This window comes from Natrix helvetica (assembly GCF_964273705.1).
Source record: "Natrix helvetica genome assembly, chromosome: 4".
Lineage (NCBI taxonomy): Eukaryota > Metazoa > Chordata > Lepidosauria > Squamata > Natricidae > Natrix > Natrix helvetica.
The window spans coordinates 124,964,389-124,977,692 of NC_138550.1; the positions used below are offsets into that span (position 1 = coordinate 124,964,389).

The window sequence follows — 13,304 nt, forward strand, 5'->3', positions numbered from 1 at the left end:
ACAGCATTAATTATATTTTTCACTTTGCACTGTAGGGTGAAACAACTTGAAAAGGTCACACAAAGTTAAGGACTAATAAATCAGTTTTTACTTAGCCTTCAAGTCAAGAAGCAGATTTATGCTACACTTTCTTAAATGTCATAAGAATATCTAGCTAGAACATAGGAGGGGAACGTTTTTTTATTATTTACTTTTAAGTAAAACTGATACATAATTCATTAGCTAAGTTCCAGGACAGTCTCTTTATTAAACCCAATGTTCAAAGCAACACACAAAAAGCCATAAAGATCTTCTTTTAGTCAAACTAGTGACTTATGCAAAGTCTTCATGCTTGTAGTGTGACGATCTACACCAGAGCCTTGCTCTACACACAACCATTTCTATGTGATTGGCAACTCTGTCAGAAGTATGCATATTGGAAATCTCTCTACTGCAAACATTCATGCTATGCTCCTGAAGACTGTATCTCCACTTAAATCACCAGCATAAAAGTAGAGAACAGCAAGAATTATTATTTACTTATATGTATTATCCTAGTCCAAGTCTCCTGCTTTAAATCATCTGAATTGGGTGTGTAAAGAATGAAATTAGAAGATTTGAATTGAACTTGAACGGGACTGGAGACTAAAGCATATGAAGAATGGTTGCAGGAACTGGGTATGTCTACTTTAATAGAAAGAAGGACTAGGGGAGACATGATAGCAGTGTTCCAATATCTCAGGGATTGCCACAAAGAAGAGGGAGTCAAACAATTCTCCAAAGCACCTGAGTGTAGAACAAGAAGCAATGGGTGGAAACTAATCAAGGAGAGAAGCAATTTAGGACTGAGGAGAAATTTCCTGACAGTTAGAACAATTAATCAGTGGAACGGATTACCTCCAGAAGTTGTGAATGCCCCAACACTGGAAATCTTTAAGATGTTGGATAGCCATTTGTCTGAAATGGTATAGGGTTTCCTGCCTAGGCAGGGGGTTGGACTAGAAGACCTCCAAGGTCCCTTCCAACTCTGCTATTGTATTATATTGTATTGAAAATAAACTTCACCCCTCCATCCATCCTGTGTGTAGAAGCTATGACCTTCATTTAGGCTAGCATTTTTTTTAATGAACAAACATTGATGCTCCAGGTTAATGCTACACTATGTCTCATGCTGTGCCAGAGTGCTTTGCGACATAGCAAGAGGCATGAATCCAACTGAAATTTAAAAATAACAATCTTAGCTGTTAATCTATTAAAATGATTTTGTCTCTCAAATTCTCCGAAACGTAACTCTATATTTAAAGAGCCATTGATAGATCAGCTTATTATGAAAGGTTATATTTAACTTTGAAAGGATGCGTTTAGAGAAACTGCTGTTCATGAAATACATCATAGCAATACTGATAGCAAGAAGAACTGATGGCAGGTGGACCAAGACAGTCACAGAATGGATCCCACTTGAAAAAACTTTCCACGAATGAGACCTAAAACAAGATGGATTGTTGACATCAGCAAGTATTGCGGACCCAATTAGCAAAAGAAAGCTCTGGTTGGAAACATGCGGAGGCGGCCTTCATCCAACAGTGGATCGACAATGATGATGGAGATGGAGATGGAGATGGAGATGGAGGAGGAGGAGGAGGAGGAGGAGGAGGAGGAGGAGGAGGAGGAGGAGAAGGAGAAGAAGAAGAAGAAGAAGAAGAAGAAGAAGAAGAAGAAGAAGAAGAAGAAGAAGAAGAAGAAGAAGAAGAAGAAGAAAGCTATTGCACACTATACTATGGAGTCCCACTGTGCTTCCAAAGTGAGTCAGAAGCACTCACTCAGTGGTTTGTGATAGGTGTCTTTTGACTGCTTGTTTTGAAGAAAAAAATTTACTCTTTGAAAACATTTATGTTGTATGCTTTTCAGCCAAATACATTTTATAGTAAAATGCAACAGATTAGATTGTTTATCTATTAATTTAAAACTTTTTATCTACATAGCATGAAAGACCAGGAACTCTCCTGCAGTATTTATGCCCTCTTTAAATATTAAATAGAAAAAGGTTTTCATTCTTATATCACTTGTTCATCCAGATATGTCAAGGATTTTCTGAAGTAATTATAGATATTCAGTAAATCAGAAACAGTACTTCGTATACATATTTACAATACAATAGTAGAGTTGGAAGGGACCTTGGAGGTCTTCTAGTCCAACCCCCTGCCTAGGCAGGAAACCCTATACCGTTTCAGACAAATAGCTATCCAACATCTTCTTAAAGACTTCCAGTGTTGGGGCATTCACAACTTCTGGAGGCAAGCTGTTCCACTGATTAATTGTTCTCACTGTCAGGAAATTTCTCCTCAGTTCTAAGTTGCTTCTCTCCTTGATTAGTTTCCACCCATTGCTTCTTGTTCTACCCTCTTTGATTTTTTAAATAATATTAGTTGTACTTAAAAAGTCTAATACAATTATAGCAACTAAATATTTTTGTTTTATTCTTTAAAAAGAGCTTAAACATTGGAGAAATCTAACAGCTGTAAAGGTATTTTTACCAAATGCTAAGACCCAAGTAAAATTAATTCTTTCCCTTCTCAAAGGATAATTAAAGATGCAAATCCAACATCTGCTGATACAACTTTTGAGGAATTTTAATACAACCTTTACGAGTATCTATTGTACAAGGGACTTCCATTTCCCTACTTCAGCTTTATCATTCATTCATTCATATTTCCTCTGGACAGATTCTGGAAAAAAATTTAGAGCTCATTGACAATTATTTCCATTAGGGAATGTTTTTTAACCTCAATAGGTTGTCTAGGCATATTACAGAAAGGCTGCAATAAAAAGCAAGATCACTGGATCAATGTTAGAAAATTATGCATTGCATTATTTGAATGTATGCATTGCAGCATGCGGCTTTTTGTGAAAATTCCAAAGTGACCTGGATGGGATATACAGTAAGTTGCAAAATGGTATAAAGGGAATTGACTTAATTTATATATCTACCTCACCCTCACACATGCTTGCTTTAATCATCAGAAGAAAGTCTTGGGAACTGAAGAATCCTGGTAGTTTCCCAGTTTCAAGACGGGATGAGGGCGAAGGGTAAGGTACTAGACCCGTGATGGCGAACCTATGGCACGTGTGCCCAAAGTGGTACGTGAAGCCATGTCGCCTGGCACGCACGGCCTTGCCTGTTTGTCTTCTGGGTTTCTGAATGATGATTTCATGCACAATGATCAGCAGTCCTTCGTGCACATGGCAGGGGCCAAAACTGGCATGCACATGCGCACCGGCCAGCTGATTGTCAGGTGCGCATGTGCGCCCAAACCTGGAATGTAGCCATTCTGTCTGAGCCCTAGGAATGAACCAATGGCAAGCTAATTCCAAAATCTTGCCAAGAAAATTGCAGGGACTTTGACAATGATCCAAAGGAACAAAAAAGTTCTGAAAAAAGGAGAAACAGAAGTTATGGAAATAATGATAATAATATTTGCAACTAAGGACCAGGTAGTTGCTAAACAAACTTGGGAACTTTCCTTAGACGTTAACAAACTTTTCTAAAGAACAACACTGTTTTAATTTCAACTGGTCATTAGAATTACTCCTAAAAGTGTGCTTATTAAGTTATAGAATACTTTACGGCCCATTTTTAAACATCACATTACTGTTAGAAGAACAGGAGTGGTGATGGTGGGGGAAATGATACTAAGAAGCCCAATCTTGAATTCCATAACAGAAGGGAAGAAGGCTATAATTATAGTTGATAAAAGACATTTTAAAAGCCTCTTCCTAAGACAGCTGCACTATGTGTGAAATCTAGATGAAGGAATTTCATTTTCAAGAAAACTGGTAGCAGAAATAGAAATATAAAGGAAAACTATTCTGGGCTTCCTCTGACAACATTAAAGTGCTAAGGAATAAAATGCTCTGCTTCTTACTGAAAGTTATTTCCACACATTAACCACACCATGGGACTTAGAAAAAGTAAAGGCAATGTAATGTGGTGGAAGTGGCCACAGCTGTCCTGTTTACTTCTGAACTTAAGATGTTTTCTCAGTTAAAAAGGAAACAGCTCACTTCTAAATATGTCATTTAAAAACTCACTGAGTTCAGGGGGATTTTCTCTCAAATACATTTCGTATTCAATTGTATCTTGCAGTGAGAGGCAGAACACAGAATGCAGAGAAACAAACGCTGTTCCAATTCTCGTACACTGTAAGGTAGATGCAGAGAATAATATGAGTGGAGTGGGAAGATCTTAATATCCATTGGATGCTACTTAGTATGTGTTGGTACAGAAAACCTTTTATTTAGAAGAGTTTCATATTCAAAGCTGTGTGTGTAAAGTATGACCACATACTTTAATAGGCAAGAAATACATAAAGATTATTTGTACAGGATCAATAACATTTCATACATAAGCACAAATTACAATCTAATAAACAACAGTGAAGTTTGCTCCCTATTTCTGATCATCTTTATTGCATAAACACACATCAAACTTCATTCTTAGTTTAAGTCTTCAGAATAAGCCCACAGAGAATAAGGATTTGACTTGAAAACCTAGCTGTGATTTTGATTAATTCAATAAATGATGATGAAGCATCTTTAGATTACAGTGGTATGATATGTCAACTGGACTTGCAAATCACTTAGAAGGCAAGTCATAATGTGTTTTGATTTGGGGCCTAGCATGATAGGCAAACCATCCCAAGTTAGAGGAGGAATACCTACTTCATTTAAAGTCACAAAAGATAAACTTGGATATTGGGATAAAAGGGAAGAAAAGTGGCAATTCAGCCAAATTGTCTGAAGTCTCAACTTCAGAGTACCCCATTGAAAATAAAATATTTATAATGAATAGAAAAAATAATGGGTACTAAACACATAATATTCTAAATATTCAAGTGTCCAGTTATATCCTACTTGGACACGTTTCTTGACAGTCATAGGTGACCTGGAAAGTCCCTGTCAATTAAACAGCTACAAGGGGATTGCAATGACATTAAGAGAAGACTGCTTAACATTTATTACATCCAAGTATACTAAGGTTCTGAGTACAAGTCCATTATAGTGGATAAGGTAGAAACTGGGAGATTGTGAGTTCTAGTCCTGACTTGGTCCATCATTTCCTTTCAAGAGAAAGGAGACAATGGAAAAATACTTCTGAAAACCTTGCCAAGAAAATTGCAAGGATTAGCCCAGGAATCTGTGAGAAATGGATACAAATGAATGGAAGAACAAGAAAAATACTAAGATCAGACATATCATAGAAATGCATATGAACTATTCTAACCAGTAGCAAAACTGTACAACTTAGAATAGCTGTTAGCAGCATTTTATATCAATCATTATTATCATCATTATTTTAAACACCCAAACTTTAGAAGATATTTAAGATATAGACCTGCTACATTAACTCTGTCTTTCATGTGTTCTGAGCACAGAACACAAACAAGTACTAATGTTTCAAAATATTTGAAGTCAAATGATAAATAGAGAAATTATTTTTTTCCAAAGGCATGTTTGCCCGACTTTTATTTCTTAAATCAATAAACAAATTGAACCAAAATTATCCTTATATATTTACTTACAACTTCCCCTTCCCGCATTACAATGTTCTTTCCAAAAGAGAACAAACAAAGCATGCAAAAATACATTAAGAGAAATATATGCCTTTTCTTAACACTACCAAATATTGTGGAGCAAAGAATGAATTAGATTAGCTTTAAAAAGGTAAAACCTCAACAAACCAAAATTAGAACATATTCTAATTTATTAAGGAAAAATTAATTTATCTGAACATAACTAAAAATACTTTCACTGCACCTTTGCACAGGAAGGAAACCCACGCAAGCTGCACTGAAACAGAAAGGCGTAGCTATCATTCATTTTCTACTCTGCAGTGCATATATGCACTGGCCAGCTGTTATAAGTTTATGCTTTATGAGTTTTTATTAAGCCTGCACACTGAAACTGATGTTCGTTCACTGTCATCCTCCTGCAGGGAAGTGCAAGATTCCTATAGAGACATTCCATTCTCATTTATTTCTTTTAAAGCCTCTTTTTTTTAAAGGTTGCTACTCTTTCAAGCAAAGTCATCATAATTGACTTGTTTATTGTTCATTTTAACTATATATTCCTCTCAGGAATCACTCTCATATTAAAATGTTGTCATAAATTTTAATCATGAAGCTTTTGAATGTTCACAGTCAACAGTGGTAGATGCAGACTAATCAGTAAATTAGATGCAGTCAAGTCAGTAGCATAAGTAAAATAAAATTTGTCTAGAAATTCAAAATGCAGTATATGTTCTAGATCAGCGATGGCTAACCTTTTTTGGCTCACGTGCCACAAGTGAGGGGAGCGCAGGGGGGTCGTGTGCAGGCGTGCCACACCCATAATGCAATGCGTGACCCCCGCAGTGTGCATGCGCGCACAACGCAGGACCCCCCCATTTTTACATGCTTTTTTCGCCCTCCCCAGGCTCCAGAGGCTTTATAGGAGCCTGGGGAGGGCGAAAGGAACCTCCCCCGCCCCCCTCCTGGAGGCCCTCCGGAGGCTTCAGGGACCGTCCGGAGGCTTCCCTGACGCCTTCGGAGCGCTTAAAACCACCCTCCGAGCAAACCGGAAGTCACTTCCGGTTTGCTCAGAGGGTGGTTTTAAGCGTTCCGAAGGCTTCAGGGAAGCCTCCGGACGGTCCCTGAAGACTCCGGGGGGGGGGGCTCTTTTCGCCCTCCCCAGGCTCCTATAAAGCCTCTGGAGCCTGGGGAAGGCGAAAAATAGCTTTTAAAAATGTGAACTCAGCTGGCCAGCACGCGCATGCGCACTGGCCAGCTGACAGGGCAGCGCCTCGCGTGCCCTGACAAATGGCTCCGCGTGCCACTTGTGGCATGCGTGCCATAGGTTCACCATCACTGTTCTAGATACTGTAGCTTTTGCTCTTCTAAGAGTCCAAGTCAAGATGCATTAGGGTAGAATGCTCATCTCACCTTTCTCTACAAATTATCAAGATTAATCATTAATTTGGAAAGGGTAAAAACGCATGAGACATTTTCATATTCAGGCATGTATTTTGATAGACAGCAACAGACAAAAAGAAAAGAAACGCTGATACAAGACCATATCCTTTAGCTTCATTATGAAGTTTTTTTCCAGGGACTGGAAATACCGATTTCTGCAAAATTGTCTTACAAAAGTAGACAGGGGAAATCTAAAGGAAGCAAAATTGATAGTATGAATAAAGACGAATCTATGTGTCCCAGGATAATGTTGCAGGATCCAATCTGTGTTGGTCACCGGGACCAGAGATTTTGTCTTCCGAGCTTTTGGACTTGTACTGAAGCCCATCTTTAGGGAACTTAAGAGAGAAGTTCCCTGAAGATGGGCTCCAGCACAAGTCCAAACGCTCGGAAGACAAAATATCTGGTCTCGACCGAGTTTAGATCCTGCAAAATTGATAGTACTTACGCTTAAACCACTCCTACGTTGAAATGATTTATACACCAGTTCAAAAAAATCAGTAGTGAATACAGGCAAAAAAAATGGAATTAAGGGAATACATAACACATAGTTAAGTGGTTTAGTAAATGAAGTATAAGCTGTGAGTGACACAAATCTAAATCTTCCTAAGTTAGGGGTGTCCAAACTTGGGAACTTTAAGACTTGTGGACTTCAACTCCCAGAATTCCCCAGCCAGCATGGCTGGCTGGGGAATTCTGGGAGTTGAAGTCCACAAGTCTTATAGTTCCCAAGTTTGGACACCCCTGTCCTAAGTAATGAAAAAAAAGTATTGTTCACTTTCCAGATATTTATAAAACGTGAGTTTTCTTAAGAACTAAGGAAAAAGTATTTCAAAGAGAATTATTGTCTGATGTTCTACTTTATTCAGCGATAGCAAAAAATATCATACACTAGTTTTTAGGGGGGAAAGCTGATAATACTGGCTCAACTAAATTGTTACAACACACTAAGCAATCTTTAATTTCTCCAAAAATCTTACCTGGCTCTAATCATAGAGATCACACAGAGATATTTCTCACTATAATACTATCAGCCACACTGTCTGGAACTGCCTGCAATGATAAGTATAGGAGTACAAATCTTCTGGAGAATACCATCTCAGGTGAAATATTACATCCTCAGCACATTAAAACTGTACTTCAAGATCTACTACATTAGTTGTCAATAGTTTCCTAGATGTAGCCCAAACGATTGGCGCTAACCAATCATTTTGTTTGTCTTAGTGCCCCAGTACCTTCAGGATAATCTCCACATCTAGCTTTTCCTGGGGATCTGTTTATACCGCCTACCCCTCTCATGAGATAAGGGGAATAGAGGCTGAAAGCCTGTTTTACAGTCACTATTTGAGCTTTTTGGAATAGTTCCCCTTGGAATTAAGGCTTGCACCAACTCTCTTAATTTTTGGGACCAACTTAAGATGGAAGTCTTTCATGAAGCATTTGATGCTATACAAAACCAGAGAGATGGACCAGGTGAAGGAAGGTGGTAGCAGTTAGCAAAGATGAATTAAGAGGGAGAGAATAGAAGATGCTGTCAGTCTTTCAAGATTCGGTTATTATAGCTTATATTAGTAAAATAAAATTCCAGTATTTCTGGTGGAGTATCTTTCTTGAAATGCCTCAAAGGCATTTCAATCTTGAAAGCCTGACAGCATTTTTTCTTCCCTCCCTCTTATACCAAAGAAAACTAAGGCAGCTTCACTTCAAGTTTCTTTCTAATGCCCTTTTCCTGTCCACGGTTTAATTCATGTTTTGCGAACTGTTGCTTTGGTATTGTTATTTCTACAATTTTTAATCTTTTCCCATTGTTGTAAGCCGCCCAGAGTAGCCCCACAGTGAGATGGGCGGCAAAAACTGTTGCTTTGGTATTGTTATTTCTACAATTTTTAATCTTTTCCCATTGTTGTAAGCCGCCCAGAGTAGCCCCACAGTGAGATGGGCGGCAAATAAATTTAACAAATGAATAAATAATTATGGTTGGTCATAGAGCTAGCCAGCTAGACTGGATTTAGCATTTTTATCCACCCATTGATTCATTCCTAAGGATCTGGGATAGGCAGATGTTGTTTAATGATATTATTGTCACAGGATGTAAACTGTTCCAAGAAAAGCTGCCTTTGCCAATTGTCTGATGATATTTTTGTCAATGCTGATGATGTTCAGCTGATGTTCCAGTTGGTTTCTGATTGCACCCAAGGTGCCTATTACTATTGGTATTATCTTTGCTTTCTTTTGCCATAGTTGTTCTACTTCTATTCGCAGGACTTTGTATTTTGTGATTTTTGTCATCTCCAAGTACAGCAACATCCACTATTCAGACTGTTTTGTGTTTCTTATAGACAATTGTTAAGTCTCAGGTGGTATATGGCAGGTGTTTGTCTGTTTGAATTCTAAAGTGCCAAAGCACTGTAACTTCTTTATTGTCTATTTTGTGGTCCCACCAGATATTTCTTAGAGACGTTCTGATGTACCACTGTTGCTACTTCGTCATGCTATTATTTGCCCAAGTCTGTGTGGTCTTCTTGCAGTAGCTAACTAGATGGTCCACTGTTTATTCAGCTTCATTATTTATTATGGTTCACCGTACAGCCAGTCAGACCGGATTTGCCATTTTAATCCACCTATTGAGTCCCTCCCAAGGACCTGGGATAGGCAAGTGTTGCTTGATGGTCTTTTATATTGTATATATCATACCAATTATATTTGATATTTTGATATTATGATATTTTAATTGAGCACCTGTTTTTACTGAAGTGCTATAAACTCTTCTGAGTCTGTATTGGTTTGGTAAAATACAAAGAGAATAAGTAAATACAATTTTAAGCGAAGTAACTCTTACATAACTATTTAAACAAGTAGCTGTTGCAAGAAGCCATAGAAAACTCTGGAGCAAAGATTTTGGTGTAATGAAGTAATTAAACAATTAAGAATAAGCCTAGCTGAACTCAACAGCACTGACTGTTAAATTGATATCCATGTAACACACTACTACTAGATGCAAGCTGAATGACTATAAAAGACAGAATGCCAGTAGAGTTAGTAAGATGTTCACATGATTTTAAAGAATTGCAAGAGGGAGGAGATATAAATAATAAAAGAAAGTAGTAAACAAGATCATGGGATGAATGCCAAGATAAAATTATGATTTCAGGAAATATTGCTGAAAACATTTGGGAGCAATACATAGAGGAAGCAGAGAATAGTTGGCTCCACATATAACACTAGGTCTTTGCCTTTTTAAACCATGGTTTGTTGAAAAACTCATTTTACATATAACGCCAAGCTGTAAACTTTTAGAACTTCAAAAGAACACACTGATATTAACACCAAATACAAACCAATTACATAATTGTATGTAACTTGGCAGGTATGTAAATCTCCCCACTTCCAGTATATAAATCACAACTGAGGCTGGTCTAGATTTGGAAATCAATTTATTCAAAAGGAAAGAAAGGTGAACATTAATATCAATGTTAGTACTGCTGCATATGAGAGAAAATGAAAGGTGCAGAGAAAAACATAACATCAGAATTCCCAGCAGTGGAAATTCAAATACCAATCACCCTTTGTACTCTCTAGCAAAACATGGATATTTGTAGTTTCATATTTTGCTTCAGTTCTAATGCAATATTACACAAGTTTATATTGCATTAGAACTAAATATAAACCAATATTACAGGCAAAAATTAAATATTTATGAAAAGCGCTGTTTCTGATTTGCTGAATATCTGATATAATCAGTTCAGAAAATCCTTGACATATCGGGATGAACAGGTGAGGTAAGAATGAAAACCCTTTTCTATTTAATATTTAAAGAGGGCATAAATAATGCAGGAGAGTTCTTGGTCTTTTATGCTATGTAGATAAAAAGCTTCAAATTAATAGATAAACAATCTAATCTGTTGCATTTTACTGTAAAATGTATTTGTGTCTCAAAAACACAACATACATGTTTTCAAAGAGTAAAATTCAACTTACACTTGTTACAGAAAGTAAACATTCAGGATCAGTATAAGAATTTTTTTCTTCAAAACAAGCAGTCAAAAGACACCTATCACAAACCACTAAGTGAGGGCTTCTGGCTCACTTTGGAAGCACAGTGAGACATTGCAGTATAGTGTGCAACTTCTATCTCTATTACTATAATGTATTTCATGAATAGCAGTTTCTCTAAACATATCCTTTCAAAGTTAAATATAACCTGTCAGAATAAGCTGATGTATCAATGGCTCTTTAAATACAGTGTTACGTTTCCGAGAATTTGAGAGACAAAATCATTTCAATAGATTAACAGTTTAGATTGTAATTTTAAGTTTTCAGTTGGATTAATGCCTCTTACTATGTCACAAAGTACTCTGGCACAGCATGAGACATAGTGTAGCATTAACCATGGGCAAATGCACACTGGGCAAGTTTCTGAACACAGTATGGATGAAGGGAGTGAATATTTATTTTTACTTCAAGTCTCCTCTAATTTCTCTCCCTACACACCTAATTGTTATGAATTAGAACAAAGTAGATTTGGACTAGGATCATACACAGAAAGAAATAATTCCTGTTTAGGTTTAATGCCAGGCGAGCTACAAAACCTGAGTTGCAAAAATCAGAGTGCTCACTACATGGCAGCATTTTCTGTATCTCTTTTTCATCTGGATTTTTGCAGCTCAGATGCCCAGCCTATGGCTAACTAGTTCAACAAACCAAAGCTTTGTACACGGAAAGCCAACCTTTCCGTTCAAATACTCTGTGCGTCCGGCCACAATCAAAGTCTCTGCAGTTTTCCACTTATTTCGAACGGATGAAGTGTACTTAACTCTCGACTTGGATTCTGTCCATCGACGTTAGTATCCCATCCCCAAAGACCTTTATGGGATTTAACTTCCAATTACATTGCTCGGAAACTCAGTCCTAACCTTTTACACTCCCGCAATGGGCGTGGGCGTGTGAATAGACAGACAGACACACACGGGTTGAACTTGTCTGGATTGGGAAGAGAGGTAAGGGTAACGCACTTGCTAAGAAAACTCAGTAAGGATGGAGTTGGATTTTACGTTTCCCAGTAAGTGTCGGGACTTTAAACTGCGGCATTTGCCAATAGCAATTGCTCGGTATGGACTCCAAAGGAGCCCAAGGTGCCATCCAAGCACAGCTGAAGGATTTTCTCCCCGCCGGGCGTCGCGCACCGACGGCACCAGGCTCTGGGCGATACAGCTGACCCCCCACTCCACCCGTCTTGCCCGCATTACTCCACCGGCTGAAAGCCCCGGCGTTTCCCCCCCCCTCGTCCCCAATTAAGGGCCCATTCATATTTTGGTCACGTGCCCTCTTTCCCCAATGGGCTCTCCTCCCCAGAAGGACTAGCGGCCGGGAGCTGGAGTTTGGCCAGCGTTCAAGCCGAGGGAGGGAGTCGGCGCTGGTGGCGCCTCAGTGTGGGGGGAAGAGGAGCGGTCTTCCCCGCTCGTCTTCTCGCCCCCTTTACTTTCATAGCTCCCAAGCGCAGCCAAAGCGGCATTCCCAAGCTGCTTCTTCCCGCGCCGGCCCCTGCGGTTCGACTTACCGCCGTCCAGTTTGACGACCTGGGGCAAGCGGTAAGTGCTAACCAGAAGGTCCAAAGGGATGGACACGGAGCTCCATTTCACATCCTTCAGACCGAAGCCCGGCGAAGGGGCCGCATCCATCTTCCCGCCCTTCTTTCGGTTCGGAAGAGTCGAGCGGCGGTAGCGAAGTCCTTGGGTCGGGCGGGGGGGGGGGGAAGCTGCACTCTTCCTTCAGCCTCTACTGTTGCCGCCGTCGCCTTCCCGGGCCATCCTGGACTTGGCGCAACGGCAAGGTGACTTGCCCCCGACCGCTGCTGCTTCGCCAGCCGCGGCGTGAGTTGCAAAGGCGGCTGCTGTCGCTCCCGCTGACTCTTTCGCTGATAGCTCCAGTTGACCCAGTAAACGCCATCCCAGCACAGGGGACTGACTAATCAACAAGGTGCGAGAGACGCCTGCGCAGCTTGCGCTCCTCCTCTTCTCCACTCCCAGGGAAAGTGGAGCTCCGGCGCTCCCTCCTTCTCGGATCAACCGGGAAAGGGAGAGGGGGGTGGATAGAGGAGAGACGGGCGATTCTGGCCCTCTCGCTCCCTCTGCCGGCCGCTAAAAAAGCCTGCAGTCTGGCTGCCCGAGTTCAAGCTGGAATCGGTAAAATGATGGTTTTTTTGCTTAAAACGGAAAGCAGGAAATAAACCTGGGATTTACCTTCAGAAGAAATATCTTAATAGATCATAATTAGGAAGCCTGATATCAATATTTTTCTGGCTGCTGTGTTTCTGTTCTG

At 39.6% G+C, this 13,304-nt stretch overlaps 1 protein-coding gene across 2 annotated transcripts in view; it reads right to left on the minus strand.

The window, feature by feature from the left end:
- The window catches only part of GAREM1 (GRB2 associated regulator of MAPK1 subtype 1), a 77,459-nt gene extending 64,409 nt beyond the window's left edge, over positions 1-13,050 (minus strand). The window contains exon 1 of one of the 2 annotated variants that reach the window (XM_081953002.1): positions 12,544-13,050. In XM_081953002.1, coding sequence (XP_081809128.1) covers positions 12,544-12,664 — 121 coding nt within the window. In that variant the 5' untranslated portion in view covers positions 12,665-13,050. The remainder of the gene's footprint in view (positions 1-12,543) is intronic. The other variant, XM_081953003.1, reaches the window with a different exon arrangement.
- Positions 13,051-13,304: the final 254 nt, after the last annotated feature.